Source organism: Girardinichthys multiradiatus, chromosome 4 (genome assembly GCF_021462225.1).
Source record: "Girardinichthys multiradiatus isolate DD_20200921_A chromosome 4, DD_fGirMul_XY1, whole genome shotgun sequence".
Classification (NCBI taxonomy): domain Eukaryota; kingdom Metazoa; phylum Chordata; class Actinopteri; order Cyprinodontiformes; family Goodeidae; genus Girardinichthys; species Girardinichthys multiradiatus.
Window position 1 is genome coordinate 20,878,171 of NC_061797.1, and position 25,297 is coordinate 20,903,467.

A 25,297-nucleotide genomic window follows, 5' to 3' on the forward strand; every position below is an offset into this window, starting at 1 on the left:
TCTTGCTCTTGTGGTCGGTCCCCCTCCCCCCCATCACAAACGCACACAGACATGATGAACAGCAGCGACTTCAGGCAGTTAGGATGGTTTAAACTGAGTGGTACTTTGTTTAAGCTAGTGCTGTAAGCAGGTGACTGTTGAGAGCTATTAATGGCCACAACCAGGTTAACTCATCTGGAAACAATGAATATCCGGTTTTGAATATTCTGAAGAGACATTCTTGCATAAAAGCTTTTACACAGCAAATATATGGATGTTAGTTTGTTTCTGGCGTCTTGTTGCATTAAAGAGTCATTATGGACTTATGTGAGGACTTGACGACATTGAGATGACTGTTTAATATGCTGTTCGAGCTCTGCTTTGTAGTTCTACCTCATCCAGTCTGAGTGATGAGTCTGAGGTTTAAAGTGAATAGAAGGAGCTTTGTGCACTACATTTTAGAGACTGCTTTGCGTTTTTGGATTGTAGTATCGTGGGCGCTCAACATGTAGAGTGTTCACCAGGATTTCCAATTTAGGTCTCCCATCCACAGCCTCTGGCTCCATCAGTCTAGTCCGACTTGTCTGACAGGGTTTGGCCTCAAAGGGCAGATCTGCATTTCTTCATGTTCTTAATTTCCATATGTCAAAAAATGATCTATTGTGGATTTGTCTGTAATATGGCTCTTTGCGCATATGCATAGTTGTGTGCTCCTCTCTCTGTCTCATTTATTGCACAGCAGGTTCACAGAGTAATAAAAGAATGTCAATGGGGGATTTGACCTCTACAAATACTGCAATTATTATTCCTCTAAAACACCCTATATCTGTCTGCAACCTCTCTGGACTCCAGAGGCGTTCTGGTCCCAGTGCCCATAAAAATCACTCACGCCTTAATGCTCAGAATGAGAAAGCAGCAAAAAGCTTGGCCAGAAAGAGCGTGAAAGACACACGAAGACCACTTTGTCTTTTTTCCCTCGTATTCAGTTTGCCACTCATAAGCTGAGCTTTTACATATCAATTCCTCAATTATATATTTCAAACATGTATTTATACTAAACATGAATATCATTTGGTTTTAGGGGCACTTGTTTGTGTTTAGCAACAAGTTTTAGCCACCACAATCAATCTCCTAGTATATCTTCCTCCTGAAGCATATGGTTCTGTTTGTCACCTTTCTGTCAGCCATTGTTCACATGTCCTTCCATGTCAGTAAGCCACATCACAAAAGCCTGCAGATTAGCTTGTGAAGCAGAGAAAAGAAGAGATTCCTGTCCATTTTGCTTTCTGTTTTGCCCTCCCTTGCTCTTTTCTCAGTCACAGCATCATCTCACCGGGCTTTAATCATTTCTATTAACAGGCAGGCTATCTGCCCCCCTTCTACTTTTCATTCTGCCCACACCTTATTCAGTCAAAGTTGGTAAAGCAGAGAATAAAAAGAGAACAGGATGAAAAGCAGGTAAAGGAGCAGACTGTTTAATAAAACTTTGGTTGTTTATTAGGATGGAAAAATATGATCTATTCGGTCACAAATTCAATGAGAATATTGATTGAATTTAGGCATCTAGTGAAAATAAACTGTATTCCAAACATATTCCTATCCACCGAAATTGTTTTAGATCCTGACATGTTTCATCCACAGAATAATAATATTTTAAAAACATTTTATGTGAAAGACTAACACACGATATTACATAATTATGAAGCGGACATTAAATGCTTTCCTTGTAACGCATCTGAATCAAAGGGCTGAACTGTCTCCTCAGCATGCAGTTAAGTGGTACAGAGGCCTGCTAATGAACTAATTATCTGGTAAATGTAAAGGTTTCTGGTAACATGACACATTGTAAAAAAAAAAAACTAAAAAAAAAGTATGATTACTTTAGCATGGCACTGTACTGTAATCACATATGTATATAACATCAAGACCAAGTTTATTTTTTTCTATGTTGTCTGCAGTAAAGCAGTCCTGTATTTCCAGGTTGTGTGTCATTCTAAAAATGATTAATACTTGTTTTAGCCTGATTTTTTTGTCTGCTGGTGTCATCATGTCAGCAGATGCAGTGTGTTTAATGACGCTATGACATCCCATTAATGATCTTTACTTAACCAAAGCATCTCTGGAAATCAGTCATTGCTTTAATAGCAGAAAAGTAATCATAAAAGCATCGCAGGGCCGTTGCACTAATGTAGTATCAAAACTGTGATGTAGGTTTCACCCTACAAAGGACCAATTCTATTCAGCACAAATAAAATATGTCTGAAGAGTTATGACTGCTGCTGGAAGGATTAAATAAGACATACACCAAAAAGCTAAATTCTCAGTTTGAATTGAAGAAAAAAGTATGTGCATTATAGAGGAGGAAGCTGTGTTAATAATTTGGCAAGTACAGGTGTCGTATAATGGATGCAGTACTTAAAAGTTAGTTTTCTATACCCCTTTTTCCTGTTGTGTCTGCTTTCTCATTTTCTCATTTTCTCAGTTATGTGTTGAGTAAAAAGTACCACCTGCTCTTGTCCCTCTGCCATCTGAAAGCATGTATGTTTAGTATTTGTGTTTATTTAGATTCTCGCCAGTGAGAAGACCAAATCAACTCTCCACCAAACACAAATGTGAAGGAACAAAATCTTCAACTTTAGCTACTGCAGTCCTTTTTTTGAGTCTAGCACAGTGGGTTTTCATCACTAAAAGGGGTTTATGTCATGAAGTCAAAGAGAAGCTAAGCTACTCTTTTCTGTTCTTTTTTCCTTTTTTCATAAAGCGTGTATTAGGATCAAGGGAAATTTGAAACTACTTAAAATTAAGCAGCTTATGTTTTTTTTGTCAAGCAGGGTCTAATCAGGGTAATTTAAGCCATATGCTGTATTCACTCACAAGCTAAACGTGTCAGCCATGACCAACTTAACAGAAAGTTTGGCTCAGCCTTCTCCCGTTCTCTCCTGATGTAAAACCCATGCACCTGTTGGTAGGAGCGCATTCGAAGGATGAAAGGCCTTGAAGCCTAATCATAATTTGCTTTTTTAATGCAGCATATGAACCAGTCTCTGCTTGTGTCTAATCATCTTTATGTCACGTGTGTTTTGGTCTACCACCATAAATGTGTGTGTTTGTGGCTGAAAGTATGTGCTTGTGTCTCTAAGTCTCTGCAGAGAATCTGGAAAAGAGCCTCAGGCAGATGGAGAGGCAGCTGCTGCAGCTCGAAAGAGACCTGGAGACTTTCTCCTCCACTGATGACCCTAACGACATGTTCCTCACCAAAATGACTATATCCTTTTTCACATTAATGCATATGCTTTACTGCTCGAAGGCAGTATACAATGTGTTTAATGTAAAAAAAAAAAAGTATTAATAAATGAGGTCAGAAGAATATTGCTGAGATGCTATAAGTTGGACTAACTACCTTTGAATGTATAATGTAGTTTGTGTAACTTCCATTGGGAAAAAAACAAGAAAAAGATAGGAAGATAAGAATGTGCTGCTTCCTCAGCCTTGGTCACACTTGGTTTCCATTTCATTATCAAAGATGATGTGCACAAGTAATGAGAACATCCCATTCCACAGTCGACTCACTATTCCAGCCTCTCCCTCAGCGTTTGTTTTCTGAAGGGTTCTTAAGAGTGAACACAGCTTCAAACAGAAAGCAACGGGCTGAAGACAGAGATTTCGTGCACCACTCTCTTTAACTCTGGCACTGACAGTAGACACTGTTTATCCCTGAGGAGAAGCAATTTATTATGCTATTGAGTTGTCATTTAATTATACAAAAGCAAAAGCACTAATGCATAAACAGAGTCAACTCATTTCCGCTGCCCATACAGAATATCTCAGTCCAGTGCTGACAGCTGGTGTGCATTTGACAGCAGGGTAAATTATTAATTGTCTTCTGAGAAAGCTCTACAGGATCAGGCTGACAGGTACGACTCAGGCCAGGTGTGTTCAATAATACACTCTGTTCCCTGCCCCACCTTCATGTAGTTTTGATCAACAGCCTTGGGGCTGAGGCACTGATGACTTGTGCTGAGGTAGTTAGCAGAGAACTTGAGAGCAAGTCAGACAAAATTAATTTGAAGCAACTATCTGTCCGTGTGGAACTTGTTCCTTGCATGGTGTTTCGAAGAGTTAAAAATGTCTTTAATTAAAAAAATTAACCTGCTTAAAATCCTAAAAATTATTTACTAAGCAACATTAGTAACAGACTGTATTTAGGCGAATAACTGTTCACTGTACTTACCTTAGTGGCACCTAAATGTTTTGTGATGGAACCTTGTTGGTACCTAATACATTGTTCTTACACTGTAAAATCCGCTATGCTTCAGAAGATATTCTTATGCATCTTTTGCTTTTACATGGGAACGGCACTGGCCCAGTGGTAGAGAGCACGGCCTTTGTATAGAAAGGCTTCGACCCTTGATGCGGCTGTCCCCTGGTTCAAGTCCTGGCCATGGCGACCTGTGCTGCATGTTTTTCCAACTTTTCACCCCATTTCCTGTCTGCCTACTTTCTACAAAAATGACAAAATAAAGGCCACAAGTGCTGCAAAACAGAAATTTGGGGCTACGGTATAGTAAATTATTCATACTTCCCAGAGCTTTCCATGTTTGAACATTTTGAAACCACAAGTTTTAATGTATTCTTTTTGGATTTTATGTGATAAACCAATACAAAAACAGAAATCAATACACTCCGGTGCGCATTTATTTTCGGCCCTGTTTCTCTAATACACCTAAATGAAATATAGCATGGGTTAGGACAGTAGTAACATTTCAGAGATCAACAGCATATGGAGGAGACTCTGGCCTTTAAGGGAGAAGTAATGAAAAGAAAGCCATTTTTGAATAAATGCCTTACGAATTTCTGAATGCAGTTTCCCACAGGCCATGTTGGCGCCACAGCAAACAGGTGGAAGAAGGTGCTCTGCTTGGGTTAGACCATAACTAAACGATTTAGCATGCATGCAGAACAGAATGTGTGGCATACAATAATCACTGCATATCATCTTAAACACACAGTCCCTGTAGTGAAACATGGTGGTCCCAGGTTAGTGCTGTTGAGATGCTTTTGTTCATTGAGGACAGGGAACATAGTCAGAGTTGATGGGGAAAATGGATTGTGCTAAATAGAGGGTAATGCTAGAAGAAAACCTGCAAAAGACTTAAGAGTGGGGTGTTAACCTTCCAGAAGAATGACAACCCTAAACACACTGTCAGACCTACAATGGGATGATTTAGATCAAAACATACTCATGTGTTAGTATAGTCCAGTCAAAGTCTGCTGTTTACAGATGCTCTTTGTCTGATCAGAGAGAGCCCACAAATAGTGGTTCTACAAAGTATTGAGTCATGGGACCTGAATACAAATGCAAACCACTCTTTTTATTTTTTTATTTGTAAAAAAGAGAAGAACACAAAACCATCTCTTATTTAGCAGTTGTAACATATCAAAATATACAAAAGTTTAAATCTTTGACAGTTTAGTAAGTCACTGTAATACAGCATTGATTACAAGCTTTAATTATTACGGTATTCTCTACAATATGGAAGTTAGTTCAATTTTCACACTCATTTTTACATTTCACGTATATTAACCACTCATATTTGTACAATGATATTCTTTAAACTAAACTGCATCTTGTACTAGCTACATTATGATCGCTACTGAATATGTCTGTTTTCAATCAAAGCAAATAATCTTTTAAATAAATTTTTCAGACGTTTAGCTTAATGTTGAGAGTAAGCCTCTTGCAAAGATGAAGCTATAACTTAACCTGCAGCCAATGTGAATTGAAGGAAATATTCAGAATTATGAGCAGTTATCTACCTTTGCAGGGACAAACAAGAGCAGCTGCGGGATGTCACACAAGTGAAAATGTCCTTTTAATTTTTAGCCCCTCTTTAGTACACAGTTACTGGGTTATTGAACTGGTGTTACACATCAGAATCTGAACCCGGGCTTGTAAAGGTGGCAGAACAGATCTTGAAAAAAGCTGGAGAAATGGAGAATGAAGAATGATGGAACAGGGTGGGTAAGGAGGGGTAAGTGGAAAAGCTCGAGGGGAAAGAAGGCCTTGAGATTGAGCTGTGCTGAGCTACGGCTTTCTCTGGAACAGGAAAGATGTCAGGAGATGGGGGAACAAAAAGCGGATAGATATTACACTCCACAACACTTATCAACCTCAACCCTTAGCTTTTTTTTTTTCCTTTTATCTTCTTTCTCATGCTCTGACCTTCCTAATGCCTTCCTTCCCTCACATTCTGGCTTGGAAACATATTACTGACAAGTCCGTCTGGGCTGAGAGCCTATTGAACAGCATTTATCCAGCTGTGAATAGGTAGTCTCATTGTCAGCCAGATTCAGCTGAGGCCAAATCTCAAATAGGTCCATCAATTGAGCTATAATGAAGGTGCAAAATCAGAGTCAGAATGCTGCCCACACACTTGTATGACACTAAACTCACAGTGCTGCTGCTTATCTGCCATTAGGTGACAGTGTTAGCCATTAGCCAGGTTGTAAATTGCTTATTCAAGATGTTTCACAGAAACATAATCTAAAATTCTCAAAAATATGAAACTGACCGTGACTTGGATTGTTTTTCAAAACAGCTGAAGCTTTGGCTTTCAATAAATGGTGAGCATGTGAAAGGAGAGACAGGAATATGCATTGCAAAATTATTTTAGAGGTGAGCATAGAGACAGACTTTCCTCCACAGTACTGCCTGCCCGGATGGTTGGCACTGAGCATTTCAGAGCTTTCACTCCCACACTGACACCCATACGGCACACATTGACAGAGCTATTACAATATTTGTCTCCTTCGGGACACAAACACGGCAACGCATAAGAAGCTATCCTTTTCCTTGCCTCAACTGGGTGAGATTGTGAAGCTCTTTCAGTCAGATCCTTCAGGTGATTCGAAATCATTAAAGATTTTTTTTTAATAAAGGATCATTTCATTGTTTTGAAATAGTTTTGAGAGGCAAAAACATTGTGATGCTTAAACATGTTACATAGACAGAGACGGCACATGTTGCAGCTTTTGATTGGACTTTAAAAATGACACCATCAGGAAGATGAGAATTACAAAAATCTTACATTATATAAAACCAGTGATGCACAGTTCTCAATGCAGCTATGCTAAGAATTTCAGTGTTCTTTATTTCTTTGCTCAAGTTTATGTTAACTGATATGTGTGTGAGATACATTAAGACACTTTGCCAGGAGCTGAACATTCATGGTGTAGGCTTCAAGGGTGCGAGCACACTGAAAGCAACTCGACAGACTGTATCAGAGCCACCATTGGCAACATTACAGACTACCTCTGACTGATTTTCTGACTTTCCTGTAGAAACAGGAGCAAACACTCTGGCCTTTGCGGTCCACCAGAATCCTTTGTTTGGCATTTGATGAATACTCTAATATGTGATGGATGTGTGGTTGACCTTGACACGTCCCCTTACAGCTTCTTAAAAGTGGCGCAAGAGCAGTATGGAAAGCTGGCAATCATGCACAGCAATATGGAGACGATGTATCAAAACCTACTGGAGTACTTTGCTGTTGATCCCAAGAAGACGTCTGTGGAGGAGTTGTTCACTGACCTTAGCAACTTCCGCTCCATGTTCACCGTGAGTATACTTTATCCTAGTGTTAAGACACCGGGGCATGCCTTCACGTTAAGGTTCGCCACTCCTGTTCTGTAATGTCTGTAAAGTTGTTTTCATTTGTTTATGAATTTTACTTTTTAAATCATTTAACAAAACAGTACTTTACTCTAAAACAATTTAGACTCAGTTAATATATAGTGGTGGCTGGCTCACTTTCTTTAGGTTGATGGTTTCTTCCTTCAATTGTTTCTGCATTTTACTGAAAAGTCCTGGATGCCAAAAAAGCCCCAAACACAAACTTCAGCATTACGAAAAAAAATCTGCTGTTACATATTAAAAAAAAATACAAATTTATGTACCATTCTTTATATCATCACTTTACTGTTGTATAATGCACAGCAGAACAATGTGAGCCCTGCTTTGTCTGCTCATATCCAGGCGTTTGTTATTCCTCAGCTCTTTAGACTTATTAGTACGGTGCTGCTTCGAGCTCTGGATTTGTGCTGACCCACTGTGTTAAATTTGGGGGATTAGTGGCATAGGTCACTGGACATGACATAAATTAGTAGCTAATTAAGCGACTAATGCTCTTGCCCTGCCCCAAACTTAACATTTACCCTAAAGACACTAAGAGATTTCATGCCCTTTTTATACCATAGGCAGAGACTTCTTTTTTTCCCTTTTAGTTATATCTTATCAAAAGTTTGGATTATTCATGTACTCCCTTGGGCCAGAATATAAGCCCTCTTGCCCCTCCTTTAGAGTTGTCAAAATACATTTAATATACTTTTGCTCAAGTAAGCATGCAAAGCAAAATGTGTTCCTTTTTTAGTTACAACATTGTAAAATACAGTTAGTTATAGGCAGAAATTAAATGAAACATTAAAGACCAGCCCCAATTTCTTTAGACATTTTCAATGAGCCAGAACTCCTTGCACTCTTTTTAAAAGTGGTTCTTAAGGCTTCGTGAACATCTTTGAATGTTTTTCATGGCATTTCTTTCCAGCCCTTTAGCTGACCATGAAACCATATCATCCAGCATGTGCTTAAATAATGAGGTCAGTGGACAAGTGAAGGACAAGAGGTATTGGGCTTTAAAAAATAATGACAGCAGATGAACAGCATATGACAATTATGTGTCCATAAAATTGGAAAAGAAAATCAGCAAAGGTCTTTTATGAACCTGAAAGATGCATCATCCTTGAGATGATCCATCTGCTCTTTCGGGTTTTAAATTAATAATTTAAAAAGCGTTTGTTTTCATAATGTGATTTATTCCGTGCAATTCGACTGGAAAAGCTAACAAATCTGTTAGAAGGAGAAAAATAAATAAAATATACAATAATCTGCTTTTATAAGTGTATGCACCATTAAACTAATACCTTATTAAAACTTTTTTTATTTATTTAACTTCCACGTTTAGTCTTCCTTGGGTTTATCAGCATCCAGCATCTTGATTTGGCAATATTTGTCCACTTTACTAAAGTTCTCCAAATATATGGGTTTGTGTGGAAATCTCTTGGGAAATCTCTAGGTGACCCCTCAGATTTCTTGTCACAATTATTTCTGAACTTTGGATAGGCCATTCCAAAACTTAGTTTTTCCTTTCATTAAGTCATTAATGTGTTGATTTTGGTTTGAAGCTTAGGCTCACTGTAATGCTGCAAGTTAAAAATCCATCTTCATCTCTAGGTTACGAGTAGACAGCTGAAGGTTTTAAGCCAAAACTGCCAAAAATCCACTTTTTGTATAGCTGGATGAAGAAAGTTACCTGACGAGAAGTAACCCCAGATTATGATCCTGCCTTTCTGGTGATGTGCTTTTTTGTTTTTGTACGCTTTGAAATTATGGCCAAAAGTTCAGGTTTGTTTGGATCAGACCATAACACAGGGACTCAGCAACAAGGTTTTGGAAGATTTTAGCCTGGCCTGGAACGTTCTTTTGCCTAGGCAAGACATACTCCTTAGCCTAGGCATTTGGAGAATAAAAGAGATTATGGTCACATTCAAACGGCAACCAGGATCCGTCCTGTCTTTTCAATAACTTTGGAGAAACAGACAGATTTTGAAATGTCAGTATTGTTCCATATTTTCTCCAATCGCTGATTGTGCTCATTTTGCCGTGCTATAATAAATAATTGCTATGGAACTTTTTGTGCCCCTCTCCCAACTTAAACTTTGGTACACTGAGATCCTTCAGATCTTTTTTAACTTCTCTGTCAACTATGGTTTTAGCTAAACGATACAAAAATAGAAAAGTCAGAAAAATTCTGGTAGAACATCTGAGCCATATTTTAGATTGATCAAATTCAGCATAATTGATGGAAGGTATGAACTCAAGATGACTAAATGTTAAAACTGAAAAAGAATATAAGGTGGTTTATCAAAGTATTAGTTTGAAGGTGTGCAGACTTAAAGAAACACGTTTTGTGCTACTTTTTAAAGTTTTTATTTTTATCCTAGTAGATTTATTTGTCTTTTGAATTGTAGATGATGTACGTCACATTACATATGAAAACAGGTTTTTTAAATTCTGGAATGTTTTACAGGTGATAGACACTGTAGCTTTTTGGGAAACACTTTGGTGATGCAGTGTGGCAAATAATGTTGCCTTTGTTATTTTGTTTCTAAAGTTAAACAGCAACAAAAAATGCTTTAATCTTTAGTTTTCTTAAACACCCACATGCAGGTGAACTAACAACATATTAATAGATCAACAACAGAGCTCAGGTATTCCTAATGTACTTTTGCTACCAGAGAATAAAGCTAATTCTTGGGATATGGTTTCAGTCACTTCGTGCCATCTTTTGGCTCTGTGTCCTGCTTTAGCTTTTATGATCTGACCAGACAGGTTTATTACTTTGGTTGTGAAAGGTGAACAAGCCAAGTTTTATAATGACCTGTATTATAGGATAAACATTCCCAAGGTAGCTATTTATTTTCCTGGGATAGGTCAAGGCACAAGCAGCTTAGATCCTCAGCATTTCGTTCAAATTGTCACATCACACAGACATGTCTTGGGAAATGCCAAGGCCAGGTCAACGGACACAAGTATACACTAAATCTCGGCATCGTGACCTCCTGGTCAAACCTGTGTCAGCATATACCTTGCGGTGCCAAGGCCCATGCTAATAGCTTTGTGCTCTCTCCAGCATCGCTCTGTAAAGGAAACTGATCTTTTGAGTGTGTGTATGAACTTTGTGTAATGTGTTTGCGCACATAGTTTGTTGATGTGCAGATGTTCCATTTTGGCAGTTTTTATAGCAGGAGCTGGTTAGTTTTGTTTTATTTGCATCCAAAGACTTACACATACTTGTGCACGCATGCAGCAAGTTCAGTCACCCGTAGGAAGGAGATCCAGGCCAAGGCTGCACATCTGACAGAAATCCAATTGAGCGTATCTAATAGTGGACATCCAGGAGAGGAAAATGGTGAAGCAGACTTGCAGCGATGAATGAAAGTAACAATTCCCTTAGTGAAGTGGTTCTTTCTCTCCTTCATTTAAAAAATATAAAAAAAAAATGTTTATTTTCTGAAAAAGTGAACAGGACTCACATGTTTCACGTATTAGAATTTATTTAATTTTTATAAAAGAACGGTTTGACAGAAAAGGGATTGATACATTTTAGCCCTTTTTTTTTTTTTATAAAAGTCATAAATGAAGAAGGTTTTCTGTATTTCTTCATGAAAATTACAAATTTGCCAATAGATAGTCCCTTTTGAGTTTGAAGGATCGATGAAGCCAATACAGGTATACAGATGTGACAAAAAAAAAAAATAGAGGATATCATGAGAATATGTTTGTCTAAAATTACCAGTGACCAGTTCAGAATGAATTCGAACTAAAGATGCCAGCCAATAGTTAGGCACATGTAGGGGGCCTCTTATATTTAAAATAACAATAAGTGCAAAATTGGGCTTAGTGTTGTAGCTTGGATCCTTCTCCCCACTAGGCTGTAAGTGAAACAGAATCTGAGGTGGTGCAGACAAAACAGTTAATCAAGTATCTTAAATCTAATTTGGTGAAAGTCTCGCTGCTGTGAGACTACTGTTGTCTGCGTTGTTATATTCTAAAGCACAAACAAAGGCAGCCACACCTGCACCTTGTTTCGCCGGAAGGTTTTGCCACATAGCGGCATTTAGTTTGAACCTGCTCTTGCTTTATGATGCCTGGTGTGTGCAGCTCAGCTATTCAGGGCTCTGTCTTGTTGACACTGAGAGCAGAGATGAGAAAGACTGATGCAACTTGATTGCCATATATTTATTGTCCTGCACATCTGCACGTTGTCATTGGCTGTTGACTATACATCCCCTTTCTAAAGGTTGTAACCCTAAAAGACACTACACACAACATAAGGAGAAAGTAGGAAAAGGGCAACACATTTACCAAAGGTACACTGGCACACATATCTAGTTGGCTATATCTCATGGATGTAATTTGTCAAGAATCATTTGGCTTATTTTACATTCAGGTAACAGAGCTATCGAAGTCTACCTTTATGACATATGTGGATTTTTACACAAAGAAGACATTCGAAGTGTGGAAAAGCTTGCAAAACCATCTTTAAAGACTGCAAGAAGAGAAAAAGTCAAAACTTGTTTATTCCTCAAGACTTTTGGACTAAAATGATCATTAGCAAAGGATATGAGTTTGTTGAATAGATAGATAACTAAGCAACCCATGTTACCTCAAACAATTTGTGAAATGTTTCTTTTTTATTGTATGAAATAATAGTTCTACATCATAAGAATATTTCTCTGCAAAAATTAAAGATGTGTACATGCAAAGAATCCAATAGATAAGACATAGCTTTCCAAACAGAATTTATATTAATATCTCAAACTTTTTACATTTAGTCATTTTCCAGTTGCTTTTCTTCCAAGCAGCTCACAAAATGAAGATGAACATGCAACCTTTGGTGTGGTGTAAAACCCTGGTCTAATTATTGGGTGCTATCTATCTAGTTAAAGGACAGAGACAAGTTGAAGGATTAAAATACAGATTGTTACAATGAATCATTTTTCTCAATAAATAGGTGACTGCAGAACATGTTTGACAAATTCCTTTGAATAAGGTTCTCTTTATCCGTTTAAGGTCACAGTTCTTTTGAAAGTGGGGAGCACTAGAGCTTTAAAATTCTTCAGAACCAGCAAGCATGTGTAGGTGTGACCTGGTCTTAATTGTTATTGAAAATGTATTCAGTATTAAATGACTCCTCTGTCTTCTTTTCTTAGTTTTCTGTGCCTGCTTTGCTGTACCAAATTGGATACTCATTTATTGCATAGTTATGTTGTGAAAAAAGTGTTGCCATGAACAACCAATAGCCATTCCATCATTTCAGAGATAAATTTGTGACACAGAGGCTGTCAATTAAAAATAGTTAAAAAGACCGCTCTGAATAGCTTCAATCACAATAATTTGATATTCATCGTCCTCCTGTCCTTTGTTGCTGTATTTGTTTCCTTTCAAATAGGAGTCTTTGTTGTTTGTATTTTCAAACCCTTGCTACAAACTGTATTGAGCACATACATTCTTTGTTTTAGACGTATAAGCATTTTAAGTCAAAATATATTTTTGTTATTCACAAAACTGTATTACCTTAATGATGAAAAGCTGTTATAACTACAATCTTTGTACATGTGGATAGGTTTCTCCAATTTTTCCTCGTAAACCATTTTTAAGCCTTGGCAGTTTGAATAGGTAGTATCGTGGATAAAACAAAGCTAATCAAAGAGGTTAAGATAGCCATGTCTTGACCTACAGATATAATCAGTAGCTCAGGCTACATACAATCCCTTAGCATGATACTGCCTCAACCATACTCATATAGTGAAACTAAACCTTGATGGTGCAGCTATGATGAGTGTCCGTATGTGAAGCGAATAAAGAGCTGTTGCTCAACTGTTGGACCGGTCAGAATCCAGATAGAAGATGTTGGCTTTCATCTGTGGCGCTGTCATGTGTCAAATTATTCTTAGGCGAAACACTGAACTCCACGAGCATATTACTGTGTGACAGTGTTCCTCGGCTGCGAGTTGCTTTAAATAAAATGAGATAATAAATGTAATTAGCAGTAATGTTTGTGATGCTGATAACCCTGCCTATTACTGCAAAGGAAGTTAAACACAGATTCTATGTAGCATGCTGATACAAAGACTCTTCCCACATGACTTGTGGTTTAACAGAAGCTTGTATGTCATTATACTTTAATTTGAACTGTTGGGTTGAACGATATCCACAATTCAGAACCCTGAATACACACATCGTATGTGTTCTAAACTGTAATGGATATTCAAATTTGGACTTGCATGACAAATATCCCATTTTCGATTGTTACACAAAGTGAGAAATAGATTCACACCAGATTTTACAGAGTTCTTTATTTACCTGAGCCCCAGCTTTCTGCCAATTCTCTATGGTATTTTTTCCTTTCCTGTGCTCTTGTTGACAAATGGCAGTGAACACCTATTTCATCTTTAATTGTGCCTTAGTACTTTACCAGAGAGACAGGAAGAACAATGCTTTTAGGTCAATTTGCTGAAAAAATAACCTACAGTTAACAAGCAAAGGAGGTCACATTTTGTAGATATTTAATAGTATGCATTATTCAGTTGTTGATTTTCTCATATGCAGCCACTTTCAGCTCAGTTTTGAAGCACAGGTTAAGAGAGGTAATATAGATGGTTTCTACTTTATCTTCGTAATTTACATGCATTTCAAGTGGCTTGTTGACGTTAAACTGACCACACTGGACTGTTTTTGAAAGCAAGTTGACTGTATCATTTCTAACAATGGTCTCTTTGATGCAGTCATAATAAGAGGTTGTCATCTGGTCTCAATAAACAACTGCCCCTCTTTAACGTGCCACCGGAGACCTCTGTATACCACAGTGTGTTGAAGTGTCTGTCTCTGTGTGTATGTGTGTGTGTTTGTGTTTTCTCAACATCCTTCTATGTAGTCTTGGCATCATTATTAGTCTTTCTTGGGCCTGTCAGTCAAGTTGGGCTGTGTGAATACTGTAGGAGGGGCAATTCGGAGGGGAGGGGAGTAGTCGGATGTTAGATGAAAACCCGGACCTCCTCGCTTTCAGTGACAGGCTATTGATCAGGATGGCAGTCTGGCCACCACTCTATTAAATCAAATGCAGTCTATCTCTTGCTGGGGCCTTATTGAGCTATTGATATTTTAGAAGCTTAACAATAGAGATTACTGTTTCCCCTTGGGTTGATGTATGGGGGATATCTACTGTATTCTACTTGAGCACATTAGATTATGAAGTGCTTGTATAAAATGTTAAGTTGTTTGCAACATTAGTTTGTGTGAATGTATAAAACGTCATTGCAAATGCCCCCAGCTACCAGCACCTAAATGCATATTGCACACTCTTCTTTCTGCAACTCCATAAATTGTTTAACTTTTGGGATACTATTTAGCCTCCACACTAAAATTGTTAGTATCCTCATTTGGCTTGGCAAGAGGATCAGATCAGTTAAAATACATTTTTTGTAGGTTTTCGCAGTATTAGGAAAACATTAATGATGATGCTGAGGATTAGCCCCCCCCCTTCTTTTTCTTGTCCATCATAATGAATCTTTGATTTTTAGTATTTTGGTTTCTAAATTCAATGGTAGCTGTGGGCGTCAAGGGCAGTGAGATTCCATACAATTATTGCTATTTTGCACCCATCAATAATGCAATGATGATTGCAATTTGATAATGAACACACAATTAAAAACTTTAATTCATTGCCCGGCTAAATCACGGCTAATAAATTAAATATTTAATAATTTTTTATGTCCTATGCTACAGCAAACATTGAAATAATTTTAACTGTCACTATGGCTCATTAAATAGACCGTAACATCTGTTTAACCTGCGCAGGACTTTAACTGCAGACCAGTCACCTGTTAGCCTCGCCCACCAACTTTGATGGGTAAGGCTGACCGATAATATCAGTTGCCAGCTATGACATGATTTAAATAAAAACTGGAATAACTTTTATGATGAGCTTTTCAGATTTGAAATCATTTCCACATGTACTTATTGAAATATGTAAACAAAAAGTAAATTGAAACATTTTTATTATGTGTACATTTATTCATTTAATATATGCATTTGCAATTTTATTTGAATTGTCACTTATATAAATATTTTTTTAATGACATTTATTAATTGAATTGTGGCACTTTTGCTTGCGTTACAGGTGCTGGAGTTTGTATTATTGCCATTATTGGTTTGGTTACAGATAAATCATAGAATAACCATGAGGGGGTCAAAAAATATCAACACTCACACAACCTTGACATTATAAAGCACATACATTTGCAACACGGTTGCAGTTATACTGTTGTATGTTGTGTCTCACTTTGTCAGCTTTGCTAATAAACAGTTACAATTCCCACATTAGCAACCAAATGATGACGTGCGTGTGTTATTAACCTCTACAAGAACAACAATTAGTTCATTTTTTTATCATTAGTCTACAAGTCAGTACAAGGAAGGATGTTGTTGACCCTGAAAATAAGGGTTAAAAAAACAACAGACAATGCTGAAATATAACTATAGGTTCCCTTTGCATAAGAAGGTATGCAGGATCAGATTTTTTGTGTGTTAAAGGAGCCAGAGGCAAAATGCAGAATTAATATTCCAGCAGTCCCATGGCTCTCTAGTCTCTAAAGCCTTTGTTGTGAAAACATTTTGTCTGGCAAGACCATAGTGACAGTGCACCTTAGAAGTGTCATCTGACTTTAATAGTGCTTGATAAAGAAGTCTGTGTGGTTTGACAGATGCTTTTGCCTTTGACAAGGGCCTACACTACTGTAATTAACCTAACTTAGCGGTTTGTCATGTTTTCTCCTTCTCTGTCTTTTCATCAATTTTTTCCTTTTCTTACAGCAAGCCCTGAAGGAGAATTATAGGCGGAAGGAGTTGGAGGAGAAGCAGAGGAGAGCACGGGCTGCAAAGGAGAAGGCTGATCGTGAAAAGCAGGAGAGACAGCAGAAGAAGAGGAGGTTACTGGAAGTCAATGCAGGTAAAGACTGTTCAATTTACTTGCCTGTCAACCCCTTGCAAAGATAAGGCCTGTACAGAGAACTGTGTGCCAAATCAATCTTGTTACAAATGGTGTTGGAGATCATTCAAATACAATGACTCTCATTTATCAAACAAACAAACATGTCTTACTTAATGGATTACAGGAGACATCTGTTTTCTCACAAAGCACTGTTTATCTTCTAAAAACCAAAAACCCACATCTGTAGAAAATAAATGTGTGCATAATTTGATTGATTGTATATAATTGTGAGTAGACATCTTTATTACTTGTCATTAAGGCCATCCTAAGCCCTTTGCAGGCAGGTACAGGCGGTGAAGGTCAAGCCACTGACCTTCCAGTTGGTAGAAAGCCCACTCCATCTTCTGAGCTAAAAATGATCCATGAGGTGATATTACACAATGAAAGAGAGAGATTTAACCGTAAATCACGTTGTCCGTGTCTTTTAAATAGCAAAATTCTCATCTAATAATTAATCATAAGTTATTTCCAGGACTTGAGGAGTACATATTTTATATACCGTATTTTCCGCACTATAAGGCGCACCGGATTATAAGGCGCACCTTCAATGAATGGCCTATTTTAGAACTTTTTTCATATATAGGGCGCACCGGATTATAAGGCGCCTAGAATAGAAGCTACTGCAGTCAAACGTTTGACTGGTGTTGCGTTATGCATCCACTAGATGAAGCTGTGCTAAAGAGAATGTCAACAAAACAGTCAGATAAGTCAGTCAGTCAAACTTTATTAATACACTACAAACCAGCGTTCTGATAACTCCATTCACTCTCATGGTAAGGTCTCCTCTACATAGAATTCTATTGAATAGAGCCAACCGCACGTTAGGAATGCATTGGAGTCTATGAAGTTGAAGTTGAAATCAAACGTTAGTTAAAACATGAAAGGGAACTTTTCCCTGATTCAGTAAACACGTAAAAGAAACAGTTTGATGCACTAAATCAAACGTTAGTACTGTTAACCTTTCCTGTTTCTGTCCCCGGACCGTAGTCTGATGACACAGGGGAGACGCTTTCTCCAGGGCCGAAGTTACTAGTTTCCTTGGGGTTAACTCCCTCACTCATACGTTGCTGAGTTGAGCATGAAGAAACAGCATCAAAACACTGAGTTGTTGACGAGATTCGGGGTTCTTTTTAATGACTTTGCAGCACGTAAAAACACAGGGCTTACAGACTCATACACCGCTGCTCCGGTCGCCGTCTCCACCCACCCCACACACACAATAATACCGACGTCACTCCTTCACTCTTGATTTTCAGCTACGGCAGCACACAGCGCCACCTCTGTCCGGAGGAGTAATGTCAACATCTTCCATACACACACACGAAACATACACCCCACACACTGAGCTTCTAATCACATATACAGGTCCTTCTCAAAATATTAGCATATTGTGATAAAGTTCATTATTTTCCATAATGTCATGATGAAAATTTAACATTCATATATTTTAGATTCATTGCACACTAACTGAAATATTTCAGATCTTTTATTGTCTTAATACGGATGATTTTGGCATACAGCTCATGAATCATGGGTAAGACTGCCGACCTGACTGCTGTCCAGAAGGCCACTATTGACACCCTCAAGCAAGAGGGTAAGACACAGAAAGAAATTTCTGAACGAATAGGCTGTTCCCAGAGTGCTGTATCAAGGCACCTCAGTGGGAAGTCTGTGGGAAGGAAAAAGTGTGGCAGAAAACGCTGCACAACGAGAAGAGGTGACCGGACCCTGAGGAAGATTGTGGAGAAGGGCCGATTCCAGACCTTGGGGGACCTGCGGAAGCAGTGGACTGAGTCTGGAGTAGAAACATCCAGAGCCACCGTGCACAGGTGTGTGCAGGAAATGGGCTACAGGTGCCGCATTCCCCAGGTCAAGCCACTTTTGAACCAGAAACAGCGGCAGAAGCGCCTGACCTGGGCTACAGAGAAGCAGCACTGGACTGTTGCTCAGTGGTCCAAAATACTTTTTTCGGATGAAAGCAAATTCTGCATGTCATTCAGAAATCAAGGTGCCAGAGTCTGGAGGAAGACTGGGGAGAAGGAAATGCCAAAATGCCAGAAGTCCAGTGTCAAGTACCCACAGTCAGTGATGGTCTGGGGTGCCGTGTCAGCTGCTGGTGTTGGTCCACTGTGTTTTATCAAGGGCAGGGTCAATGCAGCTAGCTATCAGGAGATTTTGGAGCACTTCATACTTCCATCTGCTGAAAAGCTTTATGGAGATGAAGATTTCATTTTTCAGCACGACCTGGCACCTGCTCACAGTGCCAAAACCACTGGTAAATGGTTTACTGACCATGGTATCACTGTGCTCAATTGGCCTGCCAACTCTCCTGACCTGAACCCCATAGAGAATCTGTGGGATATTGTGAAGAGAACGTTGAGAGACTCAAGACCCAACACTCTGGATGAGCTAAAGGCCGCTATCGAAGCATCCTGGGCCTCCATAAGACCTCAGCAGTGCCACAGGCTGATTGCCTCCATGCCACGCCGCATTGAAGCAGTCATTTCTGCCAAAGGGTTCCCGACCAAGTATTGAGTGCATAACTGTACATGATTATTTGAAGGTTGACGTTTTTTGTATTAAAAACACTTTTCTTTTATTGGTCGGATGAAATATGCTAATTTTGTGAGATAGGAATTTTGGGTTTTCATGAGCTGTATGCCAAAATCATCCGTATTAAGACAATAAAAGACCTGAAATATTTCAGTTAGTGTGCAATGAATCTAAAATATATGAATGTTAAATTTTCATCATTACATTATGGAAAATAATGAACTTTATCACAATATGCTAATATTTTGAGAAGGACCTGTAGTTCAGGCAATTCCTGCAACAGTACATTCAAACGTTACACACACAAGTGGTGTTGGACTAGGAGTAAGCACAGTACAGGTGTTTACCGCTATTACTTCGGCGACACCCCTGACTACGGTAGCCGTAATGCTGCAAGCGGTGCTGCTTTGTAGTTTACCAGTCGTACTGAAACATTTTGACAGAGCGCCGTGTACAACCAGTATGGATCAACCAATTAACCAATTGATCCATATATAAGGCGCTCCGGATTACAAGGCGCACTGTCATCTTTTGAAAAAATTAAAGGTTTTTAAGTGCGCCTTATAGTGCGGAAAATACGGTACTAGGCATGCTCACTGTTACACTATTTATTCCATTGTCATGATCCAAGGATCCTGCAGAGTGGAATTGGTATTATAGACGTGTTTATTATTAAATAAGAAAAAAAACATTGAAGCAATTATTGGAAGCTACAAGTCAATGACAACACTAAACAATTTAGAAGATTTATCACATTGCTGCACAGTGGTTTTTGATATTTAATATCAGTGTTGGGAGTAACGCTTTTGGTAACGGAGTAATCCAACTAATTACTTTTCTCATTTCCATAACGCCGTTATGATGTTACAATGTAACGCAGCGCGTTACTACAACTCAATAAGCGGGGTTTAATAAGAGCACAGTCTGCTGCTGCGGAGAGATCTGCTTTTCTCCCACAGCTGCAGTGAGTGTTTTTTAAAGCTCTTCAAGGAAAAAGCAGAAGGTGGTGGAGTGCGGGAGGTTGAGTGGCACGGACAAATAGCGGCATACGTGAAGGCATCAGGTAGGCGGGGATTCACCACACAGACAGAGTAAACCAAAGAAACATGACGTTGGAGGGTAGTCTTGTAAATTCAACGACAGCATTCAAAAGTTGAAAATATAGGCAATATTTCACATTTGCTGAAGCTAAAGGCAAAAATGTGCATGTGCTTTGCAAGTTATGTCAGGGGAAAAAAGAACATATCCACGTCCGTGACCAGCAACTCCAACCTTATGAAGCATCTTGCATCGTCTCACCCTTCCACAACACATTTGGCTAACAACCGGGCCCTGCTGCGGCCAGCGCCAGCTCCAACTATCCTACACCGTGCAAACAGAAAGGTCTTGATTTTTCTGGTCAGCAACTTGTAACATCATTTTAGATTCTAAAAAAGTAACTGAATACTGAATACTTTGCCTAGTAACTAGTTACTTTTAAAGTCCAGTAACTGAGTTACTAACCTAGTTACTTTTTGGGAGAAGTAACTAGTAACTATAAGTAGTTACTTTTTTAAAGTAACGTTCCCAACAATGTTTAATATACATTACCACAAAGTGTCTGTCCCCTTACACATTTCTTCTGTTTTTGCTCTTTTGTGGCACTTACATGTTTTAGATCATCAAATTTTAATAACCCAAAAAAAACCGAAAAAAAAACAGTAACCTGTGGGAGTGCACCGATTGTTTAGCCCCGATTTACTTGAATTTGTGATTGGCCGATACTTACATGTGAAACTGATCTTATCCACTGATGTTATCAACTTCCACACAGGTGTGAAAATCACCCACTATCCCCTTTTGCTCTGCTGTGAGAGAGGGCTGACTGACAGACCCACCCACTAGGTCACGTCTGCATGTGCTCAGTTCACAACTGTTGACTACATAAGTTTGAAACACTGAAGATGTGTTGTGACCTTATGACACCTGACCGTATCAGTCGGCCAAAATCGGAATCGTCAGGCTTTATAAAGGTCGGAATCTGTGATCGGCCAGAAACCTGCAACCAGTGTAACCCTAGTAACTACAGAAGTAGTTTTCAACTCATGATTTTATGTAGTAGAAAATAGCTTTTCAAACCAACACATGCCATGCTTGAAAAAAGTAATTGCCCCATTTTTGAAATCATTATCAGTCCTCATCAATTTCACTAGCTGACAACAGGAAGTTAAAGATCTGAAAGCAACACGTCATGCCCAGATATAAAGTAATGTAAGAACAAATAAGACATAAGTCATTGGCATTTATCAGTCTGAAAAGGGTTACATGTCAGTGTTGGGACTTCAGTGATTTAGGGCTTATTTAAAACAATTCTGCAAAAGAAAGTAGGCTAAAATGTCTCCATGGCAATGTAAAACTATGTGCCAGTAATTGCAATCACTTGATGGCAGTTGTTGCCACCACTTTATTTTTCACACAGGTCCAAGTTGATTTGGATAACATCTTTCCGTTATTAAACAACCTTTGAAAAACTGCTTTTTTGTATTCACTCAGGTTATCTTTGTCTGATTGTAAAATGTCTTTGATGATCTGAAATGTTACAAAAAAGCAAAAACAGGAGGGAGAGGACTTTTCAACAGTGTCATATATCTGCTGGTGAAAGTTAGGCCTCAGTCTTGAAAAGGTAATGATGCTGTTATGGTGCCAAAAATAACATTTGGTGTTATTTTGTATTGCAGGTTTTAACAGTTTATTAAACAACAGAAATTGTTTTTGTTTTTTTTCAGTAAAAGCAGGTTTTTCGATGACATACAATGAAGCAAAATGAGAATAACATGACTAAAAGGGAAAGTAAAACTTTGGCATGTGCAAGATTATCATACTTGTTTTATGATAATCTTGGTTTATCATGTCAAGATTGTGCCACAGCAGTGGGAGAATTAAAATTGACAAACTCCCACAATCCTAATACAAATAATATTGTTTTTGGTTTGCATTTCTACTACAAAGCACGGTTCTAATCTAACGATAGGGAGAGTAGCTGCTTTGGTTTAAATAAAAAGCAGTATACCCATCTATAGAATAATGTCGCTACTGAACATACCACCTTGCTGGGAGAAAGATTTTCTCTAGCTTTTGCCTGAGAATTTGAATCTACCTGCTAGTTGTTTTTTTTGTCCTGTTTTGCTTTGTAGTGCCACTGATGCCAGCAGCTACTTTGATGCCAAAGCCAAGGCTGGCAGAACAGTGGAATCAGGCAGAGGCCTGCACTAGTATTTAAAGTTCAAATTCCTGTGCCAGTCACTTTAGCACTCCTGTGGAAGTTACTAAGCATAAACGGATCCACTGTGCTCCATCCAGGCCAAAGTTCTATTGTAGGCCTACTGTCCAGCCAAAATATGGCCTGTCTTGGCTAAAACATAGAAATAAAACATCTTCCTTGTTTCATCTGAACATCTTTTAGCAGCTACCATCTGGCACAGATTGACTAAAACTTAATTTTGCTTGGCTTTTATGTCACTGGCAGTTGGACATGAAATGAGCAAGTTGTTGTACTGTGCAAGTCCTGCAGCAGTCCTGGGTTGGGGTCACAAATACTAATAATAGAGTTGCAAGCTTTAAAATAGTTGCCTACTATTTAATTTGTGATCTGAACAGAATTACCAGAATTTACCTGTGTCTTTGTCATAAAAATATGGCTTTATCTTCATACAAATCAAAGCCACACTAAATAATTAAACACAAACATTTGTGCTTTGATCAAAACGCTTGATTTATATATTTTCTAAATCACCAGATAGTATAATGGCACCTGGTGATCGTATAATTGCCCTTTTTTCCATCTGGATATTGAAAGTCTTATTAATTATTGTCTTGTTTCAGTAGCTCTCAAAGATTTTGGAAAAGCTAGTTTATAAACAGAAACATAAAAATTTCATTAACATGCGTTGGGATTTTGAAAAGAATAACTCCACACAAATGGCTGCTTTTCAATAGACTAACTTAATTCAGGAATAAGATAAATTAATATTCTGTAGGATTTAATTTTTAGATTTATCCAAAGCTTTTAACGGTGTTTTACTCAAGAAACTTTGGTATTATGGTTTTGCAGGAAAAACTTACAAATAGTTTTAGAATGGTCTCAATGACAACAAGTTTGTTATCATTATTGAATGTGCATCTAATCATGCCATTATTTAGTTTACGTGCCCTTATTTCTTAATGTGCATGAATCTAAGATTTTCACATCAAAAAAAAAAAAAAATAATATATATATATATATATATCATAAAGACAAACTCTTTTCTGTACATTGGAAAGAGTTCTTTAACACATGTCTCATTAACAAGTTATTTTTGAGTTTTGATAGATGAAAAATGAAGCTGGAAAAATCATTCATTTTGATTGGAGTAAAATATCCAAACCTTTTCAGTTGTAAGCTCTGTCGTGTAGCTTTCAATAAGTGCTTAACATTTTTTACTTTTACTATAGCTCAGTTTGTCTGTATCTTATATATTGTAGTAATGCAATGGGAGCTACCCATTGTTCTTAAGTAAAAATATTACTTATTATTTCCCTTATGGAACAGTTATATTCAAATTGTACACCTATCCCATCTCTTTGAAAATATTTACTTTTTTTATGTAAACTCAGTTATTTAAGTTTTTCTGTTTGGTGTCTAGTTTTTTGTATTTAAGTGTATGCACATTTATATATACCTAACTGCTTTTACATCTGTTTAGATTGTTTCAATATTTGAAATTTATACACAATTATTTAAGTCTGGATTTGAATATGTTTACGTGTATTTGTTGTCTTTATGTATTTTTAATTATGAGCTTTGGTGAGAGCTGTCATAAACCTCTGTAGGTTTTCTATCTCACCAGCACACTTCTTATTTTATTATTATCATCCTTTTTGGATTTCCTGTCATATAACTGTGTTTTTAATATACAAAATTAAAACACAAACAAATATTGAAATGTATTGAAGAACAATTTAGTGTACACTAAATGTACACCTCTGCATGCCTAATTTGAAACATGCCAATGCTTGCTGTTGTCTCTTTTGATACATTCTGCTTTGATACTTTGTGACAGTTGAGAAAACAATTAGTTGCACTTTTTGGGAGAACCTTTATTGAGCAGTTTATATTAAACCATCCTCTGACCTGAAGCAAAATACTTATTGATGCAAAAAGTCCCTAACATAAAACACACAAGTAAAGCATCAACAGAATGATTAGAAAGAAAAGACCCTGTTTTCAAATGCCTTAGTCAAAATACTGACCTTCATCCAACTGAGTTGCTATGGCATAACCTTAGGTGGGCTATTTGACATTATCAAGATGTTCCAGAAATACAAGTAAAGCAAAACAGCTTTAAGGAAAGAATGGTTCATAAGCCCTCTTCATTGTTGTGGAAATCTCAAAAGCAGCTATAGAAAAGTGCTTCTGAAGGTTGTTTTTAAAATACGCGTCTCTATGAATTACTAAACCCGGTATGCTACCTTTTTCCGCCTCCACTGTGAATGAAATCTCTACTTATAAAGGAAAGCAATGACCAAATAAATGTTTTGTGTATTATTTGTTCAGTCAGATTGTGTTTGTTGATGCATAAGACTGAGGTCAGGCTGCATTGTGGGATAATCAATTCCAAAAAAACTATAAAGAGTGCTTTAACTTTTTCGTGCTCCTGCAGGCCACTATTGAATGGATTGTGTTTGCGCTAGACTTTGATTCCCATTTATTGATTATAATTACTTTTAACTTGTCTGCTTGAGCCATTGCCTATACAGTTATTTATTTACAGGAATAACTAGTCTAATATTTTCACATTTTCTTTTGTTACTTTTTGCATGAAAATGTTACATGACTTAAGTCGATCTTAACTCACTCAGATTTGAGTCTTTTTTGAGAGAGGGTGATAACAGGTTTGGATTTGATAACTTGTGCGACAAGCATGCATCTACAATCCAGATACATTCAGTGAACGCATATGTACCAAGCATTAATTGTTTATGGTGGTAATATGCTAAAAAGATTTTCTGATGGATTTGTAACAGCAAAAGGTTGAATGTATCTTTCAAATGTGAGAGAAATCTTTGAGGTTGCAGTA

The 25,297-nt window shown here is 37.8% G+C and overlaps 1 protein-coding gene across 2 annotated transcripts in view; it reads left to right on the forward strand.

Moving 5' to 3' along the window:
- LOC124867622 (protein diaphanous homolog 3-like) overlaps positions 1 to 25,297 on the forward strand; it is a 206,040-nt gene that overhangs the window by 89,915 nt on the left and 90,828 nt on the right. For both annotated transcript variants that reach the window (XM_047364161.1, XM_047364162.1), the window contains 3 exons: positions 3,120 to 3,244; positions 7,433 to 7,597; positions 16,472 to 16,607. In XM_047364161.1, the coding sequence (XP_047220117.1) occupies positions 3,120 to 3,244; positions 7,433 to 7,597; positions 16,472 to 16,607 (426 nt within the window). The remainder of the gene's footprint in view (positions 1 to 3,119; positions 3,245 to 7,432; positions 7,598 to 16,471; positions 16,608 to 25,297) is intronic.